Source organism: Callionymus lyra, chromosome 1 (assembly GCF_982586985.1).
Source record: "Callionymus lyra chromosome 1, fCalLyr1.hap1.1, whole genome shotgun sequence".
Taxonomy (NCBI): Eukaryota; Metazoa; Chordata; class Actinopteri; order Syngnathiformes; family Callionymidae; genus Callionymus; species Callionymus lyra.
This window is the reverse complement of record NC_141818.1, coordinates 37678451-37697608: the sequence shown is the minus strand read 5'-3', so window position 1 is coordinate 37697608 and position 19158 is coordinate 37678451. Positions and strand designations below refer to the sequence as shown.

The window sequence follows — 19158 nt, the reverse complement described above, 5'->3', positions numbered from 1 at the left end:
CATAGCATTTTTATACAGTGGCTTTATTGTTTTCTGAGCTCAGTAGATGGCGCTGTCTTAAGGGAGGTTTCATTACAATAGTTGCTCATAAAGAGGTTATGGTCAAGAGCGCCATCTAGTGGGATTTAAGGCTTCATGAAGCGTCATCACTACCGATCACAAGACACTTACCTACCCGTGTCGGGATTATCTTCAAATAACAGAAAGTAATCTCTCGTGTCTGCAAACAAAGATTTTATTCAGCATTAGCGTCTACATTTATTATTTACACTGCGGACACACGTGAAAGATGAAAAATCGTACCTAACGGAGCCAGAGTTTTAAAGACATTTAAAAAAAAAAAGAAAAGGTGAAAACAAATAAAGAAATTAAGTCAAAATAAGCTGCATACACTCGGAAAGTAAATGGAAGTTAAGATCAAAGACAAACACATGCAACTACAAGGAAGCGTTTTTTTTTTTTTTAAAGAAATACATCTAAATGGAACCGGGGGTTTAGAACATTAATACTGAAGTATCCGTCATAAAAAGGTGAAATAATTTTTGACCTTTTGCACGCTCAGGCTGTTCATAGCATCGTGTTGCACCTGCTGGCTCAAGAATCCCAAACAATGATTCAAGTACGAGCGCTTGAGTTGGGTCAGCGCCGGCGACATCACAGCTCACAGAGAGAGGACAGCCAAAGTTGATGTGTGAGTGATTCAGGAAGAAACTGACGGGGAATTAAAAGGGACATTTTGGGACGGTTTGGTTTGAGAAGTTTAAAGTCCAGATGTGAGTTATCAACAAGCAATTATCCAACATTTGGTCACTAATTCACCTGTACTTTGATCTGCCTTCAAGGGCTTCAGTATTTGGCTGCGGTATCAGTGTCAACGCTGAAGCGTAGTCACTCTTTTTCCTCTACCTCACGCAGTACTTCGAGCCAAGGAACCAAAAAATGTGCTCAAGTCTACACACAGAAGTGGCTTCAAGTTAAAGTTCGATATCTGAAGACTTAACACACACACGTCATATGCGATCATACACAAGCTTCACATTGTTAGTCCTGGTGTTTGAGTTTTAAAAAATGGATGCACAGTGAAATAGTGGTGAGTTAGATGGATGTAGATTCACTTTCCAATTTGAGGGCCTTTTTTATGGAGTTTACTCCAGGCACTCTGGTTTCCTCCCACAGTCCAAAAACCTAATAAAGTTATATCAACCGCTAACTACTCTAATGTTTGTTTAGAATCGGAAAAGTCCACCTTACGAGTCTCTTAAGTGTCACTAGTACTATGAGTTGACCAGAAAATCATGTCATATAAGTGAACCTTTAATGCAAATAAAGGGGGCAGGGCCAAGTGAATTGTGGCTTCCTATTGGCTCTCAAACATGGAGTGGATGTAATCCCTCCCACACCATCTAGTTACCGCTTTACTGGTAATACTCGTCTACTTACGCTGTTAGTCAACAATCTTATCTCTACAAGTATTACTAGCAAATGAAAAAGAAATCAATAACGATATTTTACCAAAATTACCAAAAAAAAAGTTTACTAGTAGATTCTATTAATGGTACTAGTAAACAAGTTTTAATTTGAAAAGTATTCCTAGTTAATGCATTTGTCTAGTGAAAGTTGTTGCAAGTGGGCCTTCCTAGTAGAAAAAATAGTACTAGTAAATATATGAAGCTTTATTGGTAATACTTGTGAAAGTAAAGTGTCTTCTAATAGTTAGTCGACTTTGTCACTTATTTGTTCTAATGAGACATTTGTTTGACTGGTTAGGTGTACTTGTGCACTAGTAAACCCAAGTTGAGTACTAGTTTGGTAGTATTTGGTATTATTGGAATACACAGCTTTTGATAGGTGTGAGTCCTCTCACCCTTAGTGATGAATGGATAAGGAACTAGTTAAGGTTGTATATGCATGAGTAAAAATGATGTGTTTTTACTTTTTTAGACAAAATATTTGGGATTTTTTTGGTGAATTTTAAAATGATGAATAAAATATGATGAGTTAACTATTCTTCATTGACTTTTCTTTTTCATTTTATTTGAAAAACAAGGCGTTTTAATTCCCTTACTCATGGACGATAATTACTATGACTAAGAATCATCTCGGTTAATGAAATACTGTGTAATATCGACTCATTCTTGAGCATACCTTGCAGTATCTGAACCGGTCAACACGATCTAACGTGCATGTGTATAAAAAGAAATCGAAATAAATCCATGTGCCGGTGTTCATCAATCAAATTAATCAAATTCTTTTTAAAAAAAGGACGTTGAGATTCTGCATCGAGATCATTTGTTCTGCTGCACAGACGTGTGTAAAAAGGAAGCATCTGAACAAATGAAAAGATGACCAAGAATACTGTGGTTCTAATGATGAAATGAGCTTGTTTGTGAAATAAAGGACGTGATGTGTGGATGGTAGCTTAGAGGGAGTGCAGATCCACCACAACACTATACGAACATCTGTAAAATAAATAAAATAAGACACATACATATTCATTTGTACAGAAATAAATAGATTTGCTCCTATATACAATTCGACAGACTAGTGCGTAGCAGTGTGACTTAAAATGCTAAACATCTGGAGTTTCCATTTCCTGTACCGTTTTTTTTTTTTTTCAATTTGCTTCCTAGAGACGCGGGGTTGGCTTTCAAATTTTGAAGTTGCTTTTGTTAGAGTGTTTTCGTTAAATATGTCGTGGAGCTTCCGCTTCCTGTTTGCGTAACTCCACCGTTGGTGTCTTGGCAGATCAATTTATCTTCTTCTCGTTCTTCAAAGAGCCGTTCCGTTTGTGGACTCCGTTGACCATGCCTTCGCTATGGCAGTGTCCGTTGACCATGTTGCCCTCGTCCCGACGGACGCCGCTTTCCTTCTTCCTCTCCGCAAACTTGGCCCTCAACAGTCGTGACAAATGTCTGAGGGAAAAGAAGGCGAGCGCGACGAGCGCCCCGACGGTGACCACCACGTCCAGCAGGAAGTACTGGTACGGCGACACCTGGTATACAGCAGAGCGTAGGTGATTGGCACCATTGTGACGGAGGAGGTAGCTGATCCAGTAGACGGCCCTGGTGACGGGGTGGCCGGGCTGGTCTTTGTGAATATTGGAGAGAACTATGGCTCGTTTTCGGTACCTGCAGAAGAAGGGTTAGGAAAAACTCTTTTTACATCAGGACATTGAAACCTGCACATTTTAAGAGTTTAAAGTGCGACTAAAGTGTTGATTTAAAATGTCTCCTAAATAGATGTTGGACTCTATGGTTCTCATCAGTATGTGTCTGTTTGTACTTGAAATATTTAACAATGTGCCGAAGTCCGGCACCGAAAAACAATTGGTTTTTCTGGAGATTAAATCTTGTTTACCATAACTACACCCACTCTGCTGTTATTGGTCAAGCATTAAGGTTTGTCCCCAAGGGTCATCAATCCCCGGACCTCCCATGGACTTGTTGTATAAACAAAGTGGGGCGTGAAGCCATTATTACGTCATAACGTACTCTCCTAACCTCTCGTTCGCTGAGATTTCGGTTCTTCACTGAGCTCTCAAACTCACACATCAAGGGGTTGAAAGTGCAAAATCATAACCAAACGCAAGGCGCTACCCTAAGGACACCAGACATGGAAAGTCAAAATAGCGGATGTGTTTTTCCACGAACCCAAGTTCAAGTCACTACACAAACATGTAGCACGAAGCATGAATACAGTCAAATACTCCAGACAGTGTCTTTCACCATAGATAATATTTGCACCATATTTGAATGCAGCAACGTATTTTTTTAACGCATCTGAACCTGACTGGTCAACGGACTGTCGCCGACTTTGAGAGGGATGGATCATACCTGGAGTCTTTGATGACAGAGGTCAGCGCTGTGTAGAGGTCATCCTCGGTCATGGTCTTCCAGTGAAGCATGATTCCCATTCCTTTGGCTGAGACACGAGTCATGGTATCGTAGTGGTCGCCAAACAGGGGGACCCCCACCACTGGCACGCCATGATACATGGCCTCATAGATGCTGTTCAGACCGCCGTGACTCAGGAAGGCCCGTGTGTTGACGTGACCTTGACGACAAGATGAACTATTGACATAACAGCCATGACTTGGCAGCAAACTTCTCTTTTTTCTTCATCTTCTCCTTTTTTTAGGGCTGATATAAAACCACAAATCTATCGACTTCCCAGTGTTTACCTTATACTAATAAGGAAGTTACAACTGACGTTAAATTCAATTATCTATTTAATTTAAAACATAAATCTTACTGTATAAGGCTAAGGTTATGATGTATTTTTTTTCCAAGTTTCTGTTATGATTGTTTTCTATGTTAAACAAGAGTCTGAGCGTCTGTCATTACCAATTTTTTTTAAATATAAGGATTTACAATAATTCAGTTACACTATTTCGACACTAGAGAGTGCCAGAAACATCATTGTCAAAACTACAGACATGGCCTTTAGTTTAAAAAAAAATGAAATGTATTACTTTTCTTAGATAATTTACAGCTGGAATCTAGTGTATCAAGGATACACACAAGAGAAACTCCATTCTAAGTTAAAAATAAATAGAAAATTACATTAAACTAAGCAGAAAAGTGCAAACAATATTCTAGACAAAGAAACATGTATTGCAGATAGAAACACTTTTTTGTGTTGATGATAATTGAGTAACTGTAAAGCATTTATTTTGTGAAAAAAATGGTATTTAATGTAGTGAAACCAAAATAAATGACAATATAAATAATTCTAATGTTATTTTACTTTTAGCTGTGGTTTGCAAACAAGCATATACATTTGAGAACATTCTTGTAAATTAATTTCTCTTTCATTGAAGAAAACTTTAGTTTTTGTTTACTGTTGATGTGAAAATTGACTTTATTACTTATATTGTAGTCCATGTTGTTGTTAATTTTTAATAATAATATCCATCTTATGCTTTGTTATTTGTTATTGTCTTAGTACTTTTTTTCTAGCCTACATGAGGTACCAGGAGATATCATTATAAAGTGAGAGTATATATTCTGTACACTTTATTTTTATCTCACCTAAGAGGTCATTCTGAGGCATCCAGTCGACCAGATGGGTGTTGTTTCCAAGGTTACGGGGCGGTTCACCTGAGAACCTGAGAGAAAGAAGAAAGATCAGAGTCTGGGGTGAATAAAACACTTTGTTAATATTTTTTCATATATTCATATATCTACTAAATCACTCGCCTCATGAACTTTAACTCATTAACAATGTTCAGGATATTCTGTTCTTTACAACTAGAACATCCAATCAATGATCAACATCAATTAATGATTGTGATGATTATTATGTCAACGTATGATTCTAAAGGAAAGACCTTCAGTCTGGATGTGATGAATGAGGACATTGGAGATTATGAACCACATACCAATCATTCATAAAGTAGTTAATACTTTACTGACTATGAATCAGCCTAGAAGTATTGTTCGATGTCTAACATTCCACTGAGAGTTCAGTCAATACATCGATGATGTGTTGAGTAGATGATCAACATGTTGATCTTCAGCTCGGAGCTCACCCAGCAAACATGTATGTCAAATATGTCAGCACAAAAATCCCTGTAGATTGCAAAACACCAACATTCTTAAAAATGTTGTCACAGGGAAGTAGACTAAAGTGATAGTTTACCCAAAATTTAAATTACACCCATTTTGTACTCACTCTCATGTCGACTAAGGGTTTGGATTCTTTTCAGAATAATCTGTTCCTTATAGGCCAGACTGATGTTCATGCTAATGTAGCGACGCTAGTTGTCTTCATCTTCATGTTTGTCCAAATAGGTAATTGTTCCCAAGAAAATGTAATAAGTCTATATTTTAGTCTTGTTTTAGCAGAAGATCCCGGACTATTAGCGTAAATCTTAGCATGTGCATTCCATTACAGACCTATTAGATGTTTTCAGACACCAGTACGGAGGTATTTGGATGATTTTAAGTGTCGACGAAAATGAAGAAAAAGACAACTGAGCTCCAGTCATTACGTTAAAATGGACATACATTTTTGCCTATAACTCTAAAATAACCCTTGGTCGACGTGAGGGTGAGTAGAAAATGATTGAAATTTGAGTTAAGATTGAAGATTTATGCAAGGAATTCATATATTCACTTCATCATGGTAACACATCGTGCATATAAAAACATTATACGGCAAAGAGCGCCATCTAGTGGGATCTGATAAAGAAGAAAAAGCTTCATGAAGCTTCATTACCGGGTAAGAAAAACATAATAAATGACGCATAATGACGATATCATTTCCATTTATTCATAAGGAATAATAGTCCTTTAAATTGTACCTCATTTAATTGAAACTTTTGCTTTATTTGTTGTTATTAATTGTTATCTAGATCGATACAGTAGATGGATATTACGTTGTTGATTTCTTGGGGAAAGCTACTTTGAGAAATTGGTTCAATTATTTCATTTAATAGATTTGTTTTGATTGTCAAATTGATTTGCCATAGCAGTATCTGCGAACGTCTGCAGTGAACAAGGTGGTTTGAAAAGTTCAAGTGGAAATGCAGTTTATTAACCCAGAGACCAGCACAGGAGATCATGAGATCAACAGAGTTTACAGTGGATCTCTCAATGGCCCCCAAAAGTTAAAAAGGAAGTAGATGACACTCGAAGGATATCCTTCACTTAGCAATGTCAGGCGACACCAATCAAAGTTACCTCCAAATGACACTCTGAGGAAGCCTGGCGAACGCTCCGGCAAGTTTATGAGCAATGTCGTGGGAGAGATACTTCACACCAGCGCCGAACGACACCACGATGAAGCCATGTTCTGCTGTGTCATTGACCCAGGTTTCGAAATCCTGTGGGGAACAAAAAAAATAGAGCTTTGCTCAGAGAGAATATCTTGCACTCTGATGAAATTAGGTCGCGATCTGTAATCTGTATAACTGTCACAAAATAACAATAACTAAATGTTACATTAGCCATTAGCTTCGGGACAGATTGGCTAAATGTGATCCAGATCTTTTGTTGCAAAAGAAAACATTGCTTTCTCAATGGAAACAACCAATTAAACAATTGTGTTGGACCTTAACCGAGTAGAGAATTTAGGACAGACTTTGGATCTTATCGGGCCATTGCTGTATCAGAATCAGAATCACAAACTTATATTGCCAGTGTAGTAAACACACTCTGTGCCAAAGGCGTTTCGCAAATCCCGGTTTAAGATAAAATAGATGACAGCCTTATCAGCATATACAATCTTATCACACAATTCATGAATTGAGAGAGCAAAGACGTCACATTAAATAAACTGTCTTACTTTATTACGTTTATTTTTTTCATTTAACTTCACTATATTATCATCGACATAAGCTTGGGGTAGTTTTATTTGAGCAAATACGATCCAATGATGAAGCTTCATGAAGCATTGTACTGATATAAGAACCCACTAGATGGCACTATTGCAATACTTTCTCTTTGAGCAACAGATTCAAACCTCAACAGCCTTTTAAAGCCAACAGCGCCATCTACTGACTCTAGTACATAAAGCTTCATCACCAGCAGTTACTGTACATATGAAAATTGTCTCTTAGTTTGAGCTTTTTATTGAAACACAAATATGGATGTGACTCTAAAGGGACAGTGAGGCTGGAGGGATTGTGAAGAGGGTATTACACCAGTGATCCAAACAGCAGACAAAGGAAGGAGGAGGGGGTCAGTGGTCCAGCTGTGGCTGCTTGAGGCAGGCACTGGCCTCGGATAAACACTGGGCCCTGTGTCCGAGGCGGCGCGACCCTACTGTCGCTATAAATCGACCTCAGTGACCCCATAGAAAGCGTCTCAGTGTCCCTGGTGCTGTGCCGGGAACAATGCCCTTGTTTTCTCTCTACACTTCCATTCTAACTCCCTCTACATTGTACAATGCTCCCTATTGGCCGAGGAAACATTCCGAAACCACCCGCTCAACACGCCAACAGCTCTGGCTGTCGGAGAATAAGCAACATCCCATCTTGAACCTAAAGACTTCTGTTCCATTGAACAATTAGACACGTTTGTTTTGAGCAACATATAGCGACAGACAAAGAACCGCCTTTTCTCTTGAATCTTAATCCTCGAATAAGAATGAACGTTTCATAAGAAAGTCTTTCTCAAGTCTTCAAATATTTCCTAATTTAAAAAAGACAACTGTTTACTACAGCTTTTACTGTGATACGTTAATAATGTGTTATGATACTTATTTTCTACTCACCCTCATGTCGACTAAGGGTTGCGATTATTTTCACAGTAATCTGTTCCTTTTAGGAGGTTTAGACAAAAATGTGTGTCCATATGATGTTGAGCTCACTTTTCTTCGCCCACAAAGACACTTAAAAACATCCAAATACTTCCATACTGCTCGTATGTAACGTCCATCTTGTATTGAAGCCTCGACAAGAGAAATTGTAAAAAAAAAAAATTAAATTAAAGAGTCTATTTTATGATTGTATGTAGCAAAAGATTAAGGGCTAACATTCTTCACAGACTGGAAACACTCCTGGTAAATATCGTGATGTTTTAGGTTTGTCTTTCCGGACGAAGAAAAGTCAGCTCCGGTTGCGACCATGGGCATACATTTTGGTCTATAACTCTAAAAAGGAACAGATTACTTTGGAGACAGTCCCAACCCTTGGTCAACATGAGGGTGAGTAGGAATTGATCCATTGACCACCTGGTCACACTCTGTACATTCCTAGTTTGGCATCAATCACAAAATATCAACTATGTATATTCATTTAAAAAACTAAATTTGCAGTGGCCTGTTCGGGATCATCTCCTCTTTCACATTACCAGTTCTCTCTTTCATTTCTCTTGTTTGTTTTTTTTGCTTTCGAAATTTTTGCCGCAGACAGGATTTGAAGTATACATTCCAAACATCCATAAGTAAGATCCAGGTATATCTTTTCCAGGAACTGTGAACACCAATCAAGTGTCTTTATGACTGATTATCGTCAGATATCTTGATATTTGATACGGTGCAGAGATCTGATTGGTTGGACTGAGACCTATTCTGTATTCATTCAAGACACTTGGGCTGTGTCCCATTTCGCGCACCTCTGCACTTACACTTAGCAGTGTGCGAAAACTAAATGGGTAATGAGCACTAAATTGGCGCACTCAAATGGGCAGAAAATTTAGTGTGGATCGATGGACACTTGCCACCCTCAACGACCACCATCTTAGCTACGTCACTGTTGATGCGATTTTGGAGCAGATACCGGCGTAAATGTCTCAAAAAACACAAACTTTTACCACAAAGCAGCAATAATAACACAATGAAACACAACTTAATAACTTATTCCTATTGGCGAAAAGCGCTACAAGTGTCAGTGATAGGATTCCAAAGGCTGGTTGCGATCAGCGTTAAAAAGTAGTGGAAGAAGAAGGTGTCGAGTCATTTCCGGGTTAGTGTGTAGCGACAGTGTTTGATTTGAGACAGTACTACCCTGTTGAAAATTTGCGCAATGACCAAATAAGAGCACTATCTTAATGTGTACTATAATCCAGTGCATTCAGAGAAGTAAACAATTTGGGACACAGACTCGTTACCCCCAAAACACAGAGCAGATTCCTGGACGAAGCGACCGAGAATTAGCAAACTAAATAAAACTGTTGAAATGTCTCAAGGTAAATGTGTACAATTTAATTTGAGTACAAATGTTTTCATCCAAGTGTGCTTATTAATGTAATTTTACCATAAAGTCATCATAAAGTATAATTTTTGCCATTCAAAAACTTTAATTTGATTTATTCTGGAGGAATAAGCGACACAAACCGTTCAGACAAACACAGGCGAACTGTAAATGATTGTAGTTAACCTGTGTTTAAGTGTTAACCTGTGGACTGTTAGTAGATTCTCACGTGAGCCGTCTTCGTTATCTTGGTTCTGTCAGTGTTACATCTCCAGCCCAATTCTCCTGTTTAGCTTTGATTCAGTTTGTCAAGCCTTCCTGAGCCATTTGGACCATTTTGAATATGAAAGACCTAAACATGGTTAAATCAGCTTCAGTGCTCAGTTGTTCAATCCAACCAGAAAACACAACTCCTTAGCCCTTGACATCGATTAAGGGCAGTGAGCTTCTACAATTCCTGCCATAAATAACACATAATGAACCGCTGAACCTCCACTGACGCTGTGAAGTCCAAAAGTTAAAAATGGACCCCATTTATTTCTGCAGATAAGGTCAAGCGACTGCTGTGCAACACTGGCTCCAGCAGTCTTGTGATCTCATTGTGTTTTCCTGAAAGCAACAAACTTGTTCCTCTTATATTATCTTTTTTATTTTGTACTGTTACTTCCTGTTCTCTCCTTTACCATTTTTGTTTTGATACATTTGAGTTGACTTAAGGCACATGGCTGGACCTCATCAGCAACCAACGCTCGTCATTTCATCGGTGGATACTTCTAGTTGGGACTTCTTGTAATTTTGCCCCTATTGTGCCATATTGTTTTGTTTTTTCATGTTTGTTTGCTGGTGTTTTGACCCCAATGTATTTTTTTTCTGTTTTCCGGGTAAATTTCATTTCGTTCTACATTTTCTACCTGGTTTCGTAGACACTTTTGTTTTGGGCCTTTTAGAGATATTGGACTCTGGTTTTATTTTAATTATTGTCATTTTCTAAATTGTGTTTCATTGTACTTGTTTTTTTATTTGTTGGCTGGTTAGTCTCAGCTTTAGTTGGTTTCTGCCTCATTAAAACCCCTTTATAACCCTAGACTACTTGAGATTATTTGGGCCCGTTTTCGTAATCAGCCCACAGATCCACAGTTACCTGAGAACCAATGTCCAGTGGTCCCTACATTTTAGGACAGTTATGGAGTTACTGCATTTTAAGTCATGGATATTTGGTATGTAATTGAAAACCTTGTGTCTTAGAATATAACAAAATGGTTCTGAAATAAAAGAAATGGTAACAGATACTTGGCTCTGAAACGTTCTTACACTTACCTTGGGCAGTGGGTTGGGTGGCTTGGTGAGAATCCCTCCAATGTAGACCACATGTGGAAGAGTTGGTCTTGGAAATTCCAAAGCCATGTCAGTGCAGAGCATCCACATCTGACTGCCTTGGACCAGGTCCGACATGGGCACTTGAGGCGTCACTCCATACTTGTGCATAATCCGGTCATATTTGGGCAATGCAATATAATGCACACCGAAGCGCTGTACAAGGTAAACGGCTGTGTTTGTGATCCTCTGGAACAAAGACATATGGTCTGTGAGTAAGGAATTGAATTCAGGAACATATGAAAGTGGGGCAGGAGCCCCGACCTCAGCAGGGTACCACAGACCTGTGCTGAAAACCGCGTATTTAACACCCAAAATGTGGGCGATTACAAAACCACACATTTCATTAGGGTCTACTAACAAGAGGTCAAACTTGGCTTCCTTAAGGCGCGTCATGACCTCCGTGCTGCCGACAACAGCGTCGCAGTTCTGAGAGTAATGGTCAAGAATGTCAAAAAGTTCCAAAAAGGTGAGACGTCCTGAGAAGATGTTGCTGACTTTGGACTGGAGGAAGTTGTCAGCGGTGGTGCTGTTAAAGATCCCCGGGTAGCGCTGTAAAGTGTAGTGCGGGGACGATGGCACGTCGCGCCCCTCGGAAACTAGAAAATGGGTCTCGTGGCCCTCCTGGTCCAAAGCTGTGGCCAATGTCTTGAAGATATAGAGATGTGATTCAAACATGATGGGGGGGACGACGATGACTTTAGCAGCCCACGATAGACTGGGAGCCCAGGTCAGTAGGCCAAGAAGAGGCAGCAGGGTCGAGGGTTGCATGGCTGCAATGAGAAAACATAAACAATGATTATGCTCCACAGTGATAAAAAAACAACAGCGCAAATGGTTTAAACACACACAGGGACTATATAAATTTGAATTTGGGGATAAATTTGGGGAAGGAAAATATGATGTGTTCTAGTCTGTTAATTTTTGTTTCCTTGTTCTTTATACTTTGCATTTTGTCATCCCTTGTCATCAGCTATTGTTCTTTGTTTGCACTTTATTCTTGTTTTCACGAAACTGTACTGAACTGGAAACCCAATTCCCCGAAGGAGATCTCCAGAGGGATTAATAATAAAGTCAATCTAATATTTATAGTTATAGTTATTCTGCTTGTAGACAGAAAGGTCTGTTTTGTTTTACGGAGTAAGATTACTGCCACTGTTTGATCGAGTGTGTCTTGGTTGTTGTACACTCAAAATCACATTTTGCTGCACGCTGGACCAGTCATATACACGTGTTCAACATGTTACATGCGCGCTCTAGCTGTCATACACGCGCTCAACTTCGCTGCTGCGCACTCAACATTTGTCTGCTCACAACACCAGTCTCGCTGCTGCTTGAAGCTTTTTAAACATCATTTGAATATTGTTACCATGGTAGTGAACTGAGTTGTCAGAACGCTCAATGAAGTTTGACTTTATCTGACTGTTTTGTGGACATTCCCTTTAGCACAGCTTTAACTAGTGGATGCATAACGCAACCCCAGTCAAACGTTTGAGTGAATCTTTTATTCTATGCAGTTTATAATCCGGTGCGCCCAATTTATGAAAACAGTTCTAAAATAGGCCATTCATTGAAGGTGCACCTTATAATCCGGTGTGCCTAATAGTGCGGAAAATACGATACACAAGCATGACAAAGTATCATTTATTGTTGTTCGAGTTTGGTACTGCTCTGGATATTACGATGATTGCTTTAACTATAACGTTGTGCCATTTTATAAAAAAATTAATCCACCTCATCTACGTAAACATCAACACTTAAACATGCGAATAAAGTGAAATTAAAAAGTTCCACAACAAACATCTTCCTTCGCAGGAGATATTTTGTCGAATCCATCTCTATTAATCAGCATTGTTTTCTTTTTCTTTCGCCGCATTTCAAAACCTCCCCGCTACTCCTACTCTGCGCTGCCATCGCTGACATGACGTGGGTCGCACGAACGTCATTCAAAACCTCCGACTTCTCTATTCACAGACGTAAGACAAAGAGGCCTTATCATGGCCAGTGTCAAATAAGCGCTCACTTTAACAGCCTCGGACTTGGATTAATCATTAACACAGGGGACCTCTTTGAGCCGTCATTATCCATTCTCTCCTCACAATGACTAACCTGAACACTCCTATCAAGGGCGTAACTCTTAGGGGAATGTGCTGACCTGCGGTGGAACATGGATATGGAACATAGATGTGATTTAGGGCTTTGACGTGCTATGATGTGGAGGGCAAGTACATACAGTGGTGCGACTACATACGTACAAGTTAAACCAATGTTTCATAAAATGTTAACACTCCAGACTAGTGTTTATTTCAATGACAGGAGGATGAAAATAATCCAATTACTCAAATATACGACAATAATATAAGCAAAAACATTCCTACAATATAGATGAGTGTCGAGACTGAGAAAAGACCCAACCTTAACCTGACCAAGAATTTTCCAGACTTAGAACAAGCCAGAGATCAAGACCGACCAATTTCAATCAACTTACTGGTTTTCATTTATTTGTTTAATTGAGTTTCATTCAGTCCAGGTTTATTTTTGTGTGAATTGTTATTGTCCCACACTATTGCATGTCTTATTGTCAAATATTGCTAACGTCGGATGACCAACATTTACTATGTGTCTTTTCATTTGTCGTCCCGTTATAAAGATCCTTTGATGACAATATTTTGTCGTTCCTTTTGTTTCTTAAGCAACTTTATTAGCCAAAAAAAAGAACCACCATCCTTTTGCTTCGACACCACTGGTACATTCCGAGAGCGAGCGGGACAGACGGAACCGTCGAGACGAACAACAAGATAACCGGAAATGGTCTTGAGACGACAACAGTACTCTCATGAAAAGTGACATCATGAGAATTCCTCTGAAAGTCTTTAGCTTTTTGAAAAAAAAACTTCATTGTTCCCTTAATAGCATTAGTCTGGTGATCAGAGGAAGGAGAAGAGGGAGACGGAAAAACTACAAATGACTACTTTCTTTGTTTAGAATGTCAAAAAGTTGTTTGTTATTAGCACATTTTCTAGGGATAATATTCTTGCTCTGGTTTTATCCAGGATAATTGAATGATGTATCAAAACAGACCCCGGTGATTCATCTAACAAGGATTAAAATGTACTAAAGCAATGAACACCTCATGCTGCAAACCAGGACACTTAGCTTATCATTGATATATGAAGGGAATAAAACTTCAACCTTCAACTCTCAACGACTTTCTGATATTCATTCACGAGCGATAATGAAGACGGACAAAATTTAATCTTTACAATTTGTTTACTTTTAAGGAAAAGTGAGAAGTTGATGTTTTCTTATCTAAATTTATTTAACGGATATTTGAATTGTTTTTCATCTCAGAAGCTACTTTCTAGTACAATTTCTACTTTCAGTGTAACACAAAGACATGTCATTTATTACATATTTTGAAAGAGAAATAAAGTGGATAGTCACTTAATAGGCAGATTGTGCACCAGAATCATGTGGACTCAAAGTCACATGCGACATTATCTCAAAGCCCAGGGGCCAAATCAGGCCCCTTTACACAAAGGTTTCAAATTAAACTCACATAGTTATCCCACTTTACAACTTCTTTGTGGAGTAAAAATCCTTGTTGTGACATTAGCCATTAGTCAATAGTATAGTCTCAAGGCCCTGTTAGTCCAAATGGTGACATCAAATTGTGGCTCCATAGGAGCAAAAACTATCTTTAAAACCAGTGTTTCGTTTACGTATCACGATACAGGGACAACAATAAGATATATTGCTATATATTACGATGTGTTGCGATATATTGCGAAACTGTAGGAACAAAGATATATTTGTAGTGCTGTCCGAGTGCTTTGTCACATCAAAGTCGTAACTGCTTTAATTTATTTTGAAACCAAAATTTGTTCAAACGTCAACTTTAAATGCTGCTGGAGTGGACTGCATCCTCTCATCCTCAGTCATCGCCGAGACCTCACAGGATTTCATTGTTCCTTCAGCTGCTGCTGCTTATGTCACTAATATTTGAATGTTAAATGTATTTTTTTAATTTTTTTTAAACAGTTGTGTGTCTTTGTTTGTCCTGCGACAGACTGGCGTCCTGTCCAGGGTGTCCCCCACCTTTCTCCCAATGATACTGGTATAGGCTCCAGACCCCCTGTGACTCCCATAAGAGATTCAACTACATACAAAAATTAATGAATTAATTTAAAAAAACGTATATTTTATTTTTAAACACACTTTCTTGAACTGTAAAACATAAAATAACTATAGTAGACACTTAAATATGATGATATTTTAAAGCCAAAAAAATGCTAACAGTCACCACTAGTGTCAAACTTAATCACATAATGGGCTGAAATCTTTTAGCCGTTTATGTCGAGGACAATCTAAATTTATATTTACCTTAACCGTAAGTACGAGTCTGAGTGTGATACTATTTTTCCATTCTTTGAGGCTCAATATATCTTATAATGGCATCTGAATAATTGTTTAGAATGTTTCCAATTTCATTTTATAGCTTAGATATAATCCAAGATAATGAAGACAGAAAAAACACCAGTCAAAAGTGCTTTTGTTTATGAAAATCCCTCTTGTTGTGCGAGAAAGTGAACCGTCAACTGGGCCACACTAGAAAGACAAGACTGAAAGAAGATGACGGCAAAGGTCCACAGGGTCTGAGGGGTTAAGGTACCTTGCTAATACCTTAATAGTGTGTATCATATGGCTGACCCGCACCCGGTCCCATCACCCCTCCACCGATATCCCTCACTGACCACCTGTGCAACTCTCAACACAGCTGGCCCCTTGAGGTGACACCTGAAGGTGGCCACAACTTTTTCTTCATTGTCCAGGTGATATTCGCAAATACACTTCTACAAACACTGTTGCCGGTAACCCACGGCAACACTGCACCGTCTACCCAGGACTCGGGTGCGTCATGACTTAAATTACTGACAACGGAGTCCGGTTACTCTCGACACTGCAGGCCAGGAAATCTTCTATTTCCGAGCCTTCGGAAATCTGGATTTTTCGTGTGCAATGATGTCAAAGTTTAAAAATGTGTAAAAGAATGAAATCATTAAATGGAGAGTGAAGTCAATAATTGATCGAGTGTCGGTGATGTTTATTTTACTCAGGAAGTCAAGGCTGTTGCTTAAGTGTTAAACTTTACAATGTAGAAAACATTGACGTGAGCGTTCGTGTGCAGAACAAAAGTCTTGGGCTGTTATCAGAGTTTCAAAATCACTCAAATAATGATAACACCACATAGAATACAACTTTCTTTGCAGTGTATTTAGCGGTGACTGAAAATACCAATGTTGCGTTTAATTAAATCAATTCAGTGGGAAAATATCATCAAAATATAAAAGCACATGTTAAATGCATGTTAAATATTTGTAACCAACTTAACGATTGATATGGTTGCAGACTTAGTTCCCTGGAAATGTATTTGAATGTAAAATATATTTATATATATATATATATATATATATATATTATGGTTACATATATTATCAATGCATTATTTAAAGTCAAATGTGTGTATGAGCAATAGGAGGAGAGCAAGAATAAGAAGGGGGAATTTAAAAGAAAAAGAAATATATGACGAGAACTATTAACTTTTCAGAGAGATTTATTAATAAATATGTTACAGGTGGTGTTTCAAGCAAAGATAAATTTGCTTTGCATCCAATTAAAAGTAGTAAGGAAGTAATAAATCAACTTGACATCAAGCTCTAAAGCCATAATTTCAAGCGGACTTGAACGCACCATTGACACTAAGCAGTCTGGATTTTTCATAAAGAAAAAACCGAGTTGGAAAAACGATCTCAGCACTTTTTTCTCTTCACAAATCGATCATTTAACGCGAAAAAAAAAAAAACTTTGTCTGCAATGATTTGCTCCACCTGACGCCACTTCTTACCTTTTCCAGGTGAGTTCAGCGGGAGGAGAAAGTCGATTTTTTAAAAACTCCCCCGAGTCCCCTGGTGCATTCTTTAAAAATAAAAATAAAAGGTTTAAAGGATAATTTATCAAACCCCCCCAAAAAAATGACGTGGGTCCCCGAGAGTGGAAGTGACCGATCGGAACAAACAGTTTGTGGAGTGTGGAGCGGGTACGACGCGAGGCGGGACTTAAAGAGGCTTTTGATTGACAAGGATCTTGGCCAACCAGGAGAGGAGGGAGGACGTGATAGAGGTCACTGTCGCTCACAGGTGCGTCTGTTTCCTCCCACATGACTTCTTCAGGTGGATGCAGGTACAAAGGTTTATCGATTTAGATCCACCAGCGGCATTTACAAACGTAGTTTCACACCTTTCTAAAAATAAAATTGTTTTTAATATTATTGTGTATCAATTACTGTTATTATAAACACAAAACGTTTTTTAAAGGAGTATATACAAGTGTTACAGGATAAAAAAAATGAATAAAATAAAGAAATGAGGTTTCAAATGTCCTTAAGTCAACTTTCCAAAATAAAAAATAAAGAAAGAAATGTATCATTTCAACTCATTTGTCATTATTGCTCCACTGAATCGAAGGGCGAACCCACATCACCACGTGTATTTGCACATCAAACAAACAGAGTGACCTCATCAGATGTGTTCCTGAGATTTCCCACAATGCCAAACAAAGTTAAGAGGGCGAATCCATCAAAGGACGTCTAGCAAGACATGATTAATTGATGGAAACTTCGAGAAAGGGACGTCTTTGAAACACTTAGTGTTTTTATTTCATATTTTTGAAGTTTACATTTACTTTTTTCATCTGAAATACCCTGAAATAATGACACTTCTTCTGTTAATATGTTGACACTATCAGAAGAAATCTGAAGTAAAAATATAGTAATCAAATTACCCATGAGTCATTGCAGGTCAACAACACACATGTTGATCAAGAGGAGCTGTGGCTACTACAACATTAAATATAATTGATTTTGTTCCCTGAAAAAAGAAACATTTTGACAAAAAATACCATAAACTTTTAACATTAGTTTATTTTTAGGAAATAATTGGATCTCATGTTGGGAGCTTTTGGAGACAAAGTTTAGGTGAGTCTAATCTTTGCCTTTGAGTCGCTAGTTTAATGAAAATTCCAACCATTTAAAATGTAACAGCACCATCTACTGAGCTGTGAAAATGATGACACCGCATCATGAAGCGCTCGAATCTACTGCACCTGAGAAAGCACTTTAAAAAAAAACAACAACTTTAAGGTGTTGTTGTAAAAGAAAAAAATAAATGTGGTGTGAACATTTGTAGGGAGGGGGGTATTCAAGAGAGGATGAAACATAACCTGCTGGGAAATGCAAAAATAAAAAGGAAGAGCCGTGAAAGGACGGTCATGGTTAGACCGTGAACGTCCCATTTAACTACAAAGGAAAATATGATTTTTCTTTCAGAGCTCAAGTTCAACCTGTTTCGCAATGAGAGCCTCGGCCGTCCATGACCCCTGGTGCTGGGTAACAACCTCACACTCATAGAGATCATTGCTGCAAGAAAACATGTCATAAATGAGTGTGTGTTTATGTGTGTGTGTATAATGGAGACAACTTTAGAAGTACGATTTTTGAACAATTTACTGTTTTTAAGTTAAATTTGATCGTTGTACCAATTCTTTTCTGCTGTTTTGTTGTTCGTCCTTGCTTTTGACTTTACATTATGCCAGTATTCATATATTTATTTGCTCAATAGGGTCATACATATACTGTACTTACAAAAAGCAATTTAACTGCACAATATATATTTTTTAATGATCTGAATTGGATTAAATGCACAATTTGAAAATTCAGTTTCCGCGCATTTACTTTACATCGCTCTGCAAGACATGAAAAACGCATTTGACAAAATACTTTAATGTATTAGTATATGCATTAAATTAAACGGAAAGGTATTAGTTGTAATAGCTCGTATACTTTAAATGGGGTTTCATTTATGTAATAGATACCTATATTATAGGGTTTAAACTAGAGCTGAACAATGCAGCAAACTACACCGACATGTATTTTATGTTAATAAATACTTTATTTTGCGTCAATATTGTGTTTGTAGATTAAAAAAAGAAATGTAATATAGAGCACCGGATGACAATAATGCCCTGGCGGTGTCAACGAACTAAATTACTCTTATTGTTTTACACATTTAAGTTGAGATTTACATTAAATA

At 38.1% G+C, this 19158-nt stretch overlaps 1 protein-coding gene across 1 annotated transcript; it reads right to left on the bottom strand.

Annotated features, from left to right (window-relative positions):
* Positions 1-213: 213 nt before the first annotated feature.
* On the bottom strand, positions 214-17073 carry ugt8 (UDP glycosyltransferase 8). The gene is made up of 6 exons (XM_087806399.1): positions 16917-17073; positions 10955-11784; positions 6684-6826; positions 5031-5107; positions 3834-4053; positions 214-3128 (listed from the first exon to the last, which is right to left on the bottom strand). The coding sequence occupies exons 2-6, from the start codon at positions 11780-11782 to the stop codon at positions 2747-2749; spliced, it is 1650 nt and encodes a 549-aa protein (XP_087662525.1). The 5' UTR covers positions 11783-11784; positions 16917-17073; the 3' UTR covers positions 214-2746.
* Positions 17074-19158: the final 2085 nt, after the last annotated feature.

Bases quoted from the DNA above. Each gene is read 5' to 3' on its own strand.
- ugt8 (XM_087806399.1), bottom strand. From the start codon at position 11,782: ATGCAACCCTCGACCCTGCTGCCTCTTCTTGGCCTACTGACCTGGGCT. The intron at 6,827-10,954 runs GTAAGTGTAAGA...TGTTCCCCACAG, and splicing joins CACCCAACCCACTGCCCAAG to GATTTCGAAACCTGGGTCAA. The intron at 5,108-6,683 runs GTAACTTTGATT...TCTTTCTCTCAG, and splicing joins CCTCAGAGTGTCATTTGGAG to GTTCTCAGGTGAACCGCCCC.